The 14,108-nt window shown below is 47.9% G+C and overlaps 2 protein-coding genes across 2 annotated transcripts in view; one reads left to right on the top strand and one right to left on the bottom strand.

Annotated features, from left to right (window-relative positions):
• UBXN6 (UBX domain protein 6) overlaps positions 1–3,251 on the bottom strand; it is an 82,163-nt gene extending 78,912 nt beyond the window's left edge. Inside the window, exon 1 of the mRNA XM_075352601.1 lies at positions 3,091–3,251. Coding sequence (XP_075208716.1) covers positions 3,091–3,173 — 83 coding nt within the window. The 5' untranslated portion in view covers positions 3,174–3,251. The remainder of the gene's footprint in view (positions 1–3,090) is intronic.
• The window catches only part of HDGFL2 (HDGF like 2), a 92,175-nt gene continuing 81,211 nt past the window's right edge, over positions 3,145–14,108 (top strand). The window contains exons 1-2 of the mRNA XM_075352600.1: positions 3,145–3,448; positions 3,537–3,613. Coding sequence (XP_075208715.1) covers positions 3,377–3,448; positions 3,537–3,613 — 149 coding nt within the window. The 5' untranslated portion in view covers positions 3,145–3,376. The remainder of the gene's footprint in view (positions 3,449–3,536; positions 3,614–14,108) is intronic.

Here is a 14,108-nt window from a genome sequence, read left to right as displayed (position 1 = left end):
AGTCACAAAACCGCAAAGAGGAGGGGATTGGATTAAATTGCTTCTCACTACAGAGGCATTTTGGATCCTCTAGCTAGAATAACGTTTTCCTTTAGGTTTAAAACTACAGACATGATTTAACATACTTTTATTAGTTGTTTTCTTTATAAACAATCTATAATTAGACACCAACATAATGAATGAGCCCTCATTCCTGCAGAGTGCACTGATACATTGTAACGAGTCCTTATTTCTGTAGGGCACATTGATACACTGTGACGAGTCCTCACTACTGCAGAGTGCATGGATATCTTATAACGAGCCCTCATTCCTGCATAGTGCGCTGATACATTGTAACGAGTCCTTATTTCTGTAGGGCACATTGATACACTGTGACGAGTCCTCACTACTGCAGAGTGCACTGATATATTATAACGAGCCCTCATTCCTGCATAGTGCGCTGATACATTGTAACGAGCCCTTATTTCTGTAGGGCACATTGATACACTGTGACGAGTCCTCACTACTGCAGAGTGCACTGATATATTATAACGAGCCCTCATTCCTGCAGAGTGCACTGATACATTGTAACGAGTCCTTATTTCTGTAGGGCACATTGATACACTGTGACGAGTCCTCACTACTGCAGAGTGCACTGATATATTATAACGCGCCCTCATTCCTGCAGAGTGCACTGATACATTGTAACGAGTCCTTATTTCTGTAGGGCACATTGATACACTGTGACGAGTCCTCACTACTGCAGAGTGCACTGATATATTATAACGAGCCCTCATTCCTGCAGAGTGCACTGATACATTGTAACGAGTCCTTATTTCTGTAGGGCACATTGATACACTGTGACGAGTCCTCACTACTGCAGAGTGCACTGATATATTATAACGCGCCCTCATTCCTGCAGAGTGCACTGATACATTGTAACGAGTCCTTATTTCTGTAGGGCACATTGATACACTGTGACGAGTCCTCACTACTGCAGAGTGCACTGATATATTATAACGAGCCCTCATTCCTGCAGAGTGCACTGATACATTGTAACGAGTCCTTATTTCTGTAGGGCACATTGATACACTGTGACGAGTCCTCACTACTGCAGAGTGCACTGATATATTATAACGAGCCCTCATTCCTGCAGAGAGCACTGATACATTGTAACGAGTCCTTATTTCTGTAGGGCACATTGATACACTGTGACGAGTCCTCACTACTGCAGAGTGCACTGATATATTATAACGAGCCCTCATTTCTGTAGACACAGAACACTTGAACCGTTCACCACAGTGGAAGTCAGCCTGATTAGTTCCTTCAGGTAAGTTTCCTCGGTCCCAGCAAGGTTCACGGCAGCCAGCCGTATATAGACAAGAAGCAAGCAGGGGAAGGATCCAGCTCAGACTCCAAAGATTGGAATAAAAGGAATTTCTTTATTTCAACTTTGTTAAAAAGAATATATCCAGAAAGGTATAATGACACCGGCTGATAACACTGACAGATGGTAGATGATGAAAAAAAAAACTACGCGTTTCGGTGGTACGCCTTCATCAGGTTAAGACCTCATGAAGCGTACCACCAAAACACATAGTTTTTTTTTTTTTCCATCATCTACCATCTGTCAGTGTTATCAGCCGGTGTCATTATACCTTTCTGGATATATTCTTTTTAACAAAGTTGAAATAAAGAAATGACTTTTATTCAAATCCTTGGAGTCTGAGCTGGATCCTTCCCCTGCTTGCTTCTCATTTCTGTAGGGCACATTGATGATACACTGTATCGAGTCCTCACTACTGCAGAGTGCACTGACAAATTATAACAAGCCCCCATTTCTGTAGGGCACATTGATACATACACTGTAACGAGTCTTCATCATTGCAGAGTGCATTGATACATTGCAATGAACCTCATTTGTGCAGAGCGCACTGGTACACAGTAATGAGTTTTTCCATCACTGTAGAGTGTATTAACACATTGTAATGAGTCCTCACTTCTGCAGAGTGCACTGATACATTGTAACGAGCTCTCATCACTGAAACTAGACCGATCTAGTGCTTTAGAGCAGTGCTTACCAGCTCTGCAGCATTGGAGAAGCACAGGAGCAGTGAAACTAGACAGATCTAGTGCTTTAGAGCAGTGCTTACCAGCTCTGCAGCATTGGAGAAGCACAGGAGCAGTGAAACTAGACAGATCCAGTGCTTTAGAGCAGTGCTTACCAGCTCTGCAGCATTGGAGAAGCACAGGAGCAGTGAAACTAGACAGATCTAGTGCTTTAGAACAGTGCTTACCAGCTCTGCAGCATTGGAGAAGCACAGGAGCAGTGAAACTAGACAGATCTAGTGCTTTAGAGCAGTGCTTACCAGCTCTGCAGCATTGGAGAAGCACAGGAGCAGTGAAACTAGACAGATCCAGTGCTTTAGAGCAGTGCTTACCAGCTCTGCAGCATTGGAGAAGCACAGGAGCAGTGAAACTAGACAGATCCAGTGCTTTAGAGCAGTGCTTACCAGCTCTGCAGCATTGGAGAAGCGCAGGGGCAGTGGACAGAGAGAACAACGGACGCCAATGGAACCGTCGCTGTCCGTTTTTTCGCCGCAGACAAAAAACGTTCATGTGGATGTCGGCCAGACAAACATTTTTTTGACGGATCAGTCGTACGATGGATGTAACGTGAGCCCATCCATCACTAATACAAGTCAATGAGAAAAAACAACGGATTTCGACTGATTGCAAAAAACCGACGTGAGAAAGGGGCCTCACACTGCGGAGAAAAGAAGCTCAGTGGGCAGGAGATTTCTATAAATCCATCCACTGTGCTTCTACTGTACAACCAGCATATGGGACGAGGGGAAACATCCAAACCACTGCTCACCCTGATCATGGGCGCTCACCCACTGCACAAGGGACCGGTCACCTAGGCAACAAGCAGTACATTAGACTAGTACAAATCCTGGTTTTGGAGAACAGAGAGGATTCCTTAACACTTCATAGCCATGTATAATGCTGAGACAGCCCCTTCAGAGGAGCAGACGCCCCCAATGGCGGCCTGATTGCTGCTGCAGGGGGCTACGTAAAGCATCACTTAGTGGCCCTTTCCCGCCATACCTGGCCTCCTCGTTTAATTTGCGCCCAGGTCCTGCGCCCTTAAATTTGACGTCGGCTTTGAAGCCCTCGAAGAGCTTCTTCATGGCTCCCCGGCTAGCGCAGCGCCTCACAAGCCTGGCCGGAACCGAGCGCTGACAGCCCCACCCGGAAGTGATCCGGCCGTGCGCGACCCCGTCATTCACCTCGGCCGGGCGAACGGCAGCCGCTGTGCCAATCACAGGAGGAGAGGCGTTATTTCCGGCGACCAGGCCTCCGGAGGAGAGGAGACCGCGACCTACCGCCCGCCATGCCGCAGAGCTTTCAGCCGGGAGACCTGGTCTTCGCCAAGATGAAGGGCTACCCGCACTGGCCGGCCCGGGTGAGCGGGGGGAGGGGGTGTGCCGCCTCCGGCACCACAGGCCTCAGGGCCACACATGCTGACCCTGTCTCATTTGCTCTATGATCAGGTGGATGATGTGAAAGATGGAGCCGTGAAGCCGCCACCCAACAAGCACCTCATCTTCTTCTATGGCACCCACGAGACGTAAGTGATCTGTCCCCCACTCGTGCCTGGCTCCCAATCACAGTCAGGTGCGGAAAATGAAAGCAGCGCCCTGATTGGTCGCTGTGGAGAGGCTTAAAGGGTATCTCCACTTATTATTCAGCCAGTGTTGGGAAAGCCAAAGGAATATCCAGCCCTCCTTGCGATCCCACTTAGTGTGGCCTCCTAGATGTACGCCCTCCAGCCACCCACTTAGTGTGGCCTCCTAGATGTACACCCTCCAGCCACCCACTTAGTGTGGCCTCCTAGATGTACGCCCTCCAGCCACCCACTTAGTGTGGCCTCCTAGATGTACGCCCTCCAGCCACCCACTTAGTGTGGCCTCCTAGATGTACGCCCTCCAGCCACCCACTTAGTGTGGCCTCCTAGATGTACGCCCTCCAGCCACCCACTTAGTGTGGCCTCCTAGATGTACGCCCTCCAGCCACCCACTTAGTGTGGCCTCCTAGATGTACGCCCTCCAGCCACACACTTAGTGTGGCCTCCTAGATGTACGCCCTCCAGCCACACACTTAGTGTGGCCTCCTAGATGTACGCCCTCCAGCCACACACTTAGTGTGGCCTCCTAGATGTACGCCCTCCAGCCACACACTTGGTGTGGCCTCCTAGATGTACGCCCTCCAGCCACACACTTAGTGTGGCCTCCTAGATGTACGCCCTCCAGCCACACACTTAGTGTGGCCTCCTAGATGTACGCCCTCCAGCCACACACTTAGTGTGGCCTCCTAGATGTACGCCCTCCAGCCACACACTTAGCGTGGCCTCCTAGATGTACGCCCTCCAGCCACACACTTAGCGTGGCCTCCTAGATGTACGCCCTCCAGCCACACACTTAGCGTGGCCTCCTAGATGTACGCCCTCCAGCCACCCACTTAGCGTGGCCTCCTAGATGTACGCCCTCCAGCCACCCACTTAGCGTGGCCTCCTAGATGTACGCCCTCCAGCCACCCACTTAGCGTGGCCTCCTAGATGTACGCCCTCCAGCCACCCACTTAGCGTGGCCTCCTAGATGTACGCCCTCCAGCCACCCACTTAGCGTGGCCTCCTAGATGTACGCCCTCCAGCCACCCACTTAGCGTGGCCTCCTAGATGTATGCCCTCCAGCTACTGCTGGCCTGCAGACACCCACTTAGCGTGGCCTCCTAGATGTACGCCCTCCAGCCACCCACTTAGCGTGGCCTCCTAGATGTATGCCCTCCAGCTACTGCTGGCCTGCAGACCCCCACTTAGCGTGGCCTCCTAGATGTACGCCCTCCAGCTACTGCTGGCCTGCAGACACCCACTTAGCGTGGCCTCCTAGATGTACGCCCTCCAGCTTCTGCAGGCCTGCAGACACCCACTTAGCGTGGCCTCCTAGATGTACGCCCTCCAGCTACTGCTGGCCTGCAGACACCCACTTAGTGTGGCCTCCTAGATGTACGCCCTCCAGCTACTGCTGGTTGTTAACTTGCTTCATATTATTCACAGTGTAGGTGTCTTTTATTTCAGTATTTTCTGGGTCTGGAAAAAATGCACTACACTTTTAAATACAGTGATACCTCTGTACATGGGCCAAGGGGGCACTCTCTTGGCGTCTGTGGACCATCTTTAGAGGGTTATTCTCATGTTAGTAAATTGCTTTAGCTAGGGAGCATGAAAATAAGCAAGTTTGCAATTGACTTGCTTTCCGTATCTATCATTCTGCAGTGCCAGCTTTTATCTTTTGCAGTGTACAGCTGGTTTTCAAGTAAACATCCAAAAGGGTCTGGTTTAGTGGGCAGAGTTGTTGCATTTAAGGAGAGGCCTGTCATGTCGAATAATGTTCCTAATCCACAGATATTGGGTTAACCAAGTTTAATAGGATTAGTAAAATGCTGGCCTCAGTACTGAAAGTGCGACACCCGTAAGAAGATTCCAAAGAAACAGCAAATGGCTGTACATCACTATAGAAGCATACACTACCATAGCTGTGACCGATTCTTCCGTTCTCCTGTTGGCAGCATAAGTGTTTGGCTGGGTGATGTGGGTTCACATTCGGTAAATGGGCCGGGCACAGAAAACTTTGTGGTGAGAGCCCACATCCTACACTACACAGCTGGCTTCAGTGCCAACTACCATTACTCTGCCACTGCACCAGGGTAGTCGGGAAGAGCTGGGCAAAGCGCTAGAATTGGCAAATCTAATGGATACATCACTTCTTGGGTGGCTGTGGGTTGGAATTTTTAGGCTGGGATGGGCCCAATATCCATGGGCCTCACCAGCCTTAGATAACCAGCATAGGTAAAGCAGACATCTGGGGCTTGTAATCACAATTAGGGGCGATCTTATGCTGTTTTTAAATGATTTATAGTGGTTCACCTCCTCGCCATATATCATAGTTGTTCTAAACAACACCTTTTATAATATACTTGTATTGGATCTCGAGCTTCTATGACCGTATCTCAGCAGGGGTCACATAGTACTGGAATAATAGAAAAGAACTATTTAGCCAGTCCACGATGGTGGATAGTGGAGTACTTTCCAGAATGGTAGAATATCCGCAGGGAAACGGGGTGAGAGCCGGCCACACAGTCCAGAATTGAGAAGAAACCAGCGGAAAACGCATGCAAAAAATGTTATTTTCAAGTAAAAATAATTTTATTACAAACTCCATTAAGAAATGTAGCATTCCACTACATGGGGCAACAAAGTCTAGAGAGAGGTGACCGTACACCGACTGCGCGTTTCAGCTTACGCCTTCATCATGGTCCAATATAATGTTAACCAATTTGCCATCTATTTAATTTTCCCCTGTGGAAGGTGAACACCTTCTTTTAATTAACCCCTTCACCTCCGGCCACTAAAACACCCTAATGACCGGGCCATGTTTTTGCAATTCTGACCAGTGTCACTTTGACAGGTTATAACTCTGGAACGCTTCAATGGATCCCGGTGATTCTGAGACTGTTTTGTATGACATATTGTACTTCATGTCAGTGGTAAATTTAGGCCAGTATTTTTTTGCATTTTATTTGTGAAAATTTTGGAAATTTCGCAATTTTCAACTTTGAAATTTTATGCCCATAAATCCGAGAGTTACTGTATGTCACTAAATTACTGTACACCAGCGCAATCTTTGAGACAATTTTTTTTTTCCCTTTAGGAAGTTAGAAGGGGTCAAAGTTCATTAGCAACTATCTTAAATTTTTTTTTTTTTTTTCTTTTGGAACCACATCACAATTGAAGTGACTTTGAGAGGCCTACGTGACAGAAAATATCCAAATTGACACAATTCTGAAAGATGCACCCCTGACTGCTCAAAATCACATCCAAGACATTTAACCCTAATTAAATGCTTCACAGGAACCAAAGCAATGTGGAAGGAAAAAAATGAAAAATGTATTTATATTTTTTTAAAAACCACAAATGTTATTTTTATCCAGAAAATGTTGCATTTTCACAAGGGAGAAAATGCACTGTGCTATATTTCCTGAGCACGCTGATACCTCATATGTGGTAAAAATCAATTGTTTGGGCGCATGGCAGGCCTCAGAAGGTAAAGAGTGCCATTCGAATTTTTGAGCGCAAAAATAGCTGGACCCATTAGCGGACGCCATGTCGGGTTTGGAGACCCCCTTGAGGTGCCTAAACAATGGAGCTCCCTCAAAAGTGACCCCATTTTGGAAACTAGAGCCCTCAGGGAATTTATCTAGATGTTTGGTGAGCCCCTTGAACTCCAGGGGTTCATAAATGCTGCAAAAAGTGATCATTCATTCCAATTCGGCACCACAGACCGAGCTGGAATAAATTTGGTGACGAATTGGAATAAATGATTCACTTTTTGCAGCATTTATGAACGGTTTGTCTTATTAGGTGCTGTGGTTATTTTTTGATGCTGTAAGAAACAGCAGGGGACATCATTTGAAAGCCATTGCTATGGCCACAGCAATCAAATGAATTTTAGGGAGTAAAGTTACGTCCCTGGTTGTCACGTAAACATAGGGCGTAGCTTTACTGCCCGTGGCCGTAAAGGGGGGGAAATCGCACCCTTTGTTTTAACCAACAGAGCAAAATCTAAAACTCGTTTCCACAACTAACAAAACTGAGTGAGATAAAAAATGTTTATAAACTGCAATACATTTTATGTAGTTTACCTGATACAATGCTCGATTTGTCAACTTCAGTATGTGGGATGCACAACCGGTCCCCTTAAGAGACGCATCTGAAAACATCTATCAGACACGGTTAATATGTCATCGGTCTCTCGGCACTTTGCCACTAAACATAATGGGGCTCTTTCTGTCGTCTCCTTTAAGGGAATTGAGAGAGTTACTAAACCTTAAGAGGGGGCAATCACAAGCGTAAACTGCTGAACCGCGAGAGTTTTTGGATATTTACCATACGCAGCCGCATGCCTGAAGGATTAAATCTTAGACAAGACCTTACAGTATGCTATCAGGAGGCGATATTTATTTTTTCTTTTTTCTTGTATGATGGCTCTATAAATTAACATACAGTCATATGAAAAAGTTTGGGCACCCCTATTAATGTTAACCTTTTTTCTTTATAACAATTTGGGTTTTTGCAACAGCTATTTCAGTTTCATATACAGTTAGGTCCAGAAATATTTGGACAGTGACACAATTTTCGCGAGTTGGGCTCTGCATGTCACCACATTGGATTTGAAATGAAACCTCTACAACAGAATTCAAGTGCAGATTGTAACGTTTAATTTGAAGGTTTGAACAAAAATATCTGATAGAAATTGTAGGAATTGTACACATTTCTTTACAAACACTCCACATTTTAGGAGGTCAAAAGTAATTGGACAAATAAACCAAACCCAAACAAAATATTTTTATTTTCAATATTTTGTTGCGAATCCTTTGGAGGCAATCACTGCCTTAAGTCTGGAACCCATGGACATCACCAAACGCTGGGTTACCTCCTTCTTAATGCTTTGCCAGGCCTTTACAGCCGCAGCCTTCAGGTCTTGCTTGTTTGTGGGTCTTTCCGTCTCAAGTCTGGATTTGAGCAAGTGAAATGCATGCTCAATTGGGTTAAGATCTGGTGATTGACTTGGCCATTGCAGAATGTTCCACTTTTTTGCACTCATGAACTCCTGGGTAGCTTTGGCTGTATGCTTGGGGTCATTGTCCATCTGTACTTTGAAGCGCCGTCCGATCAACTTTGCGGCATTTGGCTGAATCTGGGCTGAAAATATATCCCGGTACACTTTAGAATTCATCCGGCTACTCTTGTCTGCTGTTATGTCATCAATAAACACAAGTGAGCCAGTGCCATTGAAAGCCATGCATGCCCATGCCATCACGTTGCCTCCACCATGTTTTACAGAGGATGTGGTGTGCCTTGGATCATGTGCCGTTCCCTTTCTTCTCCAAACTTTTTTCTTCCCATCATTCTGGTACAGGTTGATCTTTGTCTCATCTGTCCATAGAATACTTTTCCAGAACTGAGCTGGCTTCATGAGGGGTTTTTCAGCAAATTTAACTCTGGCCTGTCTATTTTTGGAATTGATGAATGGTTTGCATCTAGATGTGAACCCTTTGTATTTACTTTCATGGAGTCTTCTCTTTACTGTTGACTTAGAGACAGATACACCTACTTCACTGAGAGTGTTCTGGATTTCAGTTGATGTTGTGAATGGGTTCTTCTTCACCAAAGAAAGTATGCAGCGATCATCCACCACTGTTGTCATCCGTGGACGCCCAGGCCTTTTTGAGTTCCCAAGCTCACCAGTCAATTCCTTTTTTCTCAGAATGTACCCGACTGTTGATTTTGCTACTCCAAGCATGTCTGCTATCTCTCTGATGGATTTTTTCTTTTTTTTCAGCCTCAGGATGTTCTGCTTCACCTCAATTGAGAGTTCCTTAGACCGCATGTTGTCTGGTCACAGCAACAGCTTCCAAATGCAAAACCACACACCTGTAATCAACCCCAGACCTTTTAACTACTTCATTGATTACAGGTTAACGAGGGAGACGCCTTCAGAGTTAATTGCAGCCCTTAGAGTCCCTTGTCCAATTACTTTTGGTCCCTTGAAAAAGAGGAGGCTATGCATTACAGAGCTATGATTCCTAAACCCTTTCTCCGATTTGGATGTGAAAACTCTCATATTGCAGCTGGGAGTGTGCACTTTCAGCCCATATTATTTATATATATATATATATTGTGAGGTATCAACCGGCTGTATTACAAAAGGCCGGTATGTTTTGCAGAAGCGTGGGTGCTCTGCAATGTGAAACTGGCTGGGACCTGTGGTTCCACAGGATTGCATTCATGCAGAGCCATGGAAGGGTGTGTGATGCTGATTACACACTCCTTACCACCTGTGGGTGTGGCTCCAGGGGTTAAAGCAATCCTGTCTCTGAACCTGGGTGGAGAGTGTCGAGGGCAGTCTAGGGAGAGACTGGCTCTAGACTTCCAGTGTGTGTGCTGGAGATGGAGAGAGCAGAAGCAGGGTGTTTTGCACTCCTCCGGAGACCTTCTTCTGAAGGAAGGGGCTTTTAGGTCCATGTGTAAAGCCATGTGGCTGGAGCCAGGGGGAACCTGGAAAGGACACTAGCCACCTTAAGAGGAAGGTAACTGGGATTGGACCTGGGGTCTGGATACTGACAAGGGTCAGTGACACATGGGTGGCAGTCCAAAAGTGTGTGGACTTTATATTATGTGTTGGTCTTTGAGGAGAAAGCCAACGAACGGCATCTTTATGTTATGTGACCTGATATGGTTTATGGACCTGTTAATAAACCAGATGGTCTGTTAAAGAGACCAATTACTCTGGCGTGCTTTAATCCCGCTACCTGATGTGTGGCCCACATACACTTGGGGCCCACATTGTCACATTATGGTGGAGAATGCGGGCATATGGCCTGGTTGCTAGGGGCAACGCAGCCTGGTTGCTAGGGGCAACACAGCCTGGTTGCTAAGGGCAACGGCCTAGGACATATTCTTGTGGATACGGACTGCTTGCTGTGGATCGGCGGGTCCACGAAAAAATTTTTTGAAGCGGTTTGCGGTGGATCGGCGGGTCCACGAAGTTCCGGGAAAGCTGAGCGACCATGAGTGGAGCCGCAAGCCTGGACGTTATGGAGGAGCTGTACCAGTTCCTTGTGTGTGGACAGCAGGAGCTGTCAGTGCGCAGAGATGTGGCAGCAGTGGACCAGTTTGTGAATTCCCTTCTGGGGCCAGTACGGGCACAGGGTACCCAGGGAGATAAAGGGGAACGGTGTGAACTGGGATCTAAGGACACTGCAAGGAAGCCACAGAAAGCCCATAAAGGGGTGGTTGCCCATAAGGGGGTGGAGTCCCATAAAGGGGTGGTTGCCCATAAGGGGGTGGAGTCCCATAAAGGGGTGGTTGCCCATAAGGGGGTGGAGTCCCATAAAGGGGTGGTTGCCCATAAGGGGATGGAGTCCCATAAAGGGGTGGATGCCCAAAAGGGGGAGGAGTCCCAGAAAGCGGTGGTCCCCCAAAATGGTGCAGAGCATCCCAAATCCAAGGGTGAAGTGGCGCAGATGGACTGTAGCCAGGGACAACAGTGTTCATGCCACAAGTGTCCTGTTTGCAATATAGACCACCCATCCGACGAGAAGCCACGTCTGTGTTCCGTGGAAGTGGATGGGGAATCTGTAACAGGAGTCGTAGACTCAAGGAGCTTGGTGACCCTGGTGAGGGCCACCTCGGATGTCCACTTGATTCCTGGAAGGAAGATCCACGTCGGCTGCACCCACAGTAATGAGACAGAATACCCGGTCTCCAGCGTGGTCATTAAGACAGCCTGGGACAGTGGTTCTCATGATGTTGGTGTAGTCTCAGATTTACTGCACCCAATTATTATAGGTTGGGACTCTAAATTATTTGTGCACTTGTGGAAGCAGGGGGACGTATACGGTTGCTTGTGTAAGAGCCGGAACAGCCCAAAGGAAACCCCACCACATTGGGAGGTGAAAAGGGGTCCTTGTTGTGCAGTTATGTGTGGTAAGGAGGAGATAGCACCTCCTAAAATTGACTGTCCTAAGTTAGGGGTGACCAAAGAAAATGATGGACGGACCCAACTTAGTGACATAAGGACTAAGGGAATAACCAATAGTGTGACCGTTAAAAACGGGGTAGCTCCAGAAAGGGAGACAGATATCTGGTTAAGTGGGGACATGATAGTCCAGGATACCAGGGGGAGTGATGATGACTCCAGTAAAGACACTGACTCTAGTAAGGTGACAAACGAGTACAGTGTGGTACAGATGGGCGAGAAGGGCAAAACTTCCTCCCGACGCCGAAGACGTAATAAGCGCCGAGAGGGGGCACAGGGTATGCCGTCTGAGGGTGCAGAGAAAGTGACATGCCTGGTTAATGAAGACATGGTGCTAATAACACCTGCTACGGTGGAGTCAGACGGTGATATCCTACAAAAGACGGAGGAATCAGAGATTGAACTGACACATTGTGACGACAGAAATCAGCGCGCTGCAAGTGCAGAGAAGGAGCCAACCAAGGACGTAATGGTGGTGGTCCCTATGATTTCAAAGTGTGAAGTTGATAGTCTGTCAGGCGAGAATGGTATAGGAAATGGAATCCTAGAGAGTGTGGGGGAAGGAATAATCCCCAACAGTCGTGGTGAGCAGACTGGTGAACTACCAAGTGCTGGGGTGGATGACAGCGAATTTAGCCCCAAATCTCTAAAAGGAACAGAGTGCCATGTTGAAGGGTGTGACACCCAGGCTGAGGGTGACACTGCAGAGACCCCAGAGGAAGTGGAAGATAATGCAGTGAAGAACCAAGAAACAGCTGGCGCTGAAGTGAAGAGAGCCTCTGAGGAGGTGAAGTCTGGACATGAGGTCTCATCAGAAGCTGAGAGCCTGACTGACTCAGTGGGTAAGACCAAGATCGCAGACAAGAAGTTTGGCTCAGCTAAGAGCCTGAAACCCAAACGTTCTGAAGCTGAGATGGAAGAAGCCTCAGAAATAGTGTGTCGTAGACCAGAGAGGTCCGCAAGTGAAGACTCATTCAAGAGGATGAGCAAAGACCATCTGCAACAAGAGATACTTCTTAGGCAGGCTACTGAGAGTCGAGTAAGGGAGCTGGAGAAAGAAGTGGCTGAGCTCCGAAGTCGCTTGGCAGAGTACCAGTCCAAGTCCCAGGGAGACTTGGAGCAGATGGAGCAGCGAGTGTCACTCCTGACCAAACTTGTTGAAGCAGGGGAGGCCCAAAGAGAGCTAACTCTGGAAGCTAAACTTGACAAGCATGTGGCAGGGATGAATGAGACTTCTGTAGTCAAGTGCATGGTGGATATACCTGAGGACTTAAGAGAAGCGTGTGCCACCGGGTGCATGCATGACGAATTTAAGAGAGCTGTGGAAGCGTGTGAGGTCTACTGTACCCCAGGGGCTGAACAGTTAGTGATATTGTCTACCAGTAAAATTACTGGGCAGCGGGTGGCTATTCTAAAGGACATGCACTTCAGATGTGTTCGTATGAAGTGGCAGGCCCAACTGCAAAAGGAAGAAGCCACTAGACAGCTAGAGTATAAAAGGAAAGCGCAGAGTCTGGCGGAAGATATTGTCCAAGTACCCCGGGCTCTGGTGGGGAGAGTCATTGGAAAAACCGGACGAGTCATGCAAGACATGGTGAATAAGTCGGGATTGGTGAGATTAAGAATCCCTGCTGCTAATGAGAGCAAGATACCCAGGGAAGCTGGTATGGTTCCGTTTGTCTGTGTCGGGACTGTAGAGAGTCTTGGAACCATTCGAAGCCTTATGGAATATCGGGTACACCATGTACGTGACATGGAGCGGTTGTGGCAAGAAAACCTGAAAATTAAGGAGCAGCTTCGCCAACTGTGTGGGGGACAGCAGCCGTCTTCCACCCGTTGTTCAGGGGAAAGAAGTGGAAGATGGCGTGTCGGTCCAGTAGTTCAGACGCGCGATAAAAGGAATCGCCGACAGAGTGGTAACCTACGATGTACGGTAGATAGTGGCCGCTATGAGCTTAGAGTTCCCGACAGTAGCCTTGGGGGTACTCGAGAAAGCCTAGGTTCGGACAAGACTGTAGGTTTGACTGGGGACATGTCTCTCTACTACGGTGACCCTGGGAGGGGGTCAGAGAGAGAACGGTCTGGAAATGGGACGTCCTTTAACCCTAGGTTGACCAGACAGGGTTTGGTGACAGTGTCGGGCGATGCCTCAGGGACTACTGCTCTTGGACGGCCCTCTCGACTGGTGGGGCATGGCAGCGGGGATGCCCTGTCTCGCGGCCCCAGGTCATTGGCAAGTGTTCTCCCCTACGGGTTTGAACAGAGGGGGAGGGTATGTGAGGTATCAACCGGCTGTATTACAAAAGGCCGGTATGTTTTGCAGAAGCGTGGGTGCTCTGCAATGTGAAACTGGCTGGGACCTGTGGTTCCACAGGATTGCATTCATGCAGAGCCATGGAAGGGTGTGTGATGCTGATTATACACTCCTTACCACCTGTGGGTGTGGCTCCAGGGGTTAAAGCAATC

Source organism: Anomaloglossus baeobatrachus, chromosome 1, assembly GCF_048569485.1.
Source record: "Anomaloglossus baeobatrachus isolate aAnoBae1 chromosome 1, aAnoBae1.hap1, whole genome shotgun sequence".
NCBI lineage: Eukaryota > Metazoa > Chordata > Amphibia > Anura > Aromobatidae > Anomaloglossus > Anomaloglossus baeobatrachus.
Note: the sequence above shows the minus strand (reverse complement) of the source record. Positions and strands in the feature narration are given on the sequence as shown.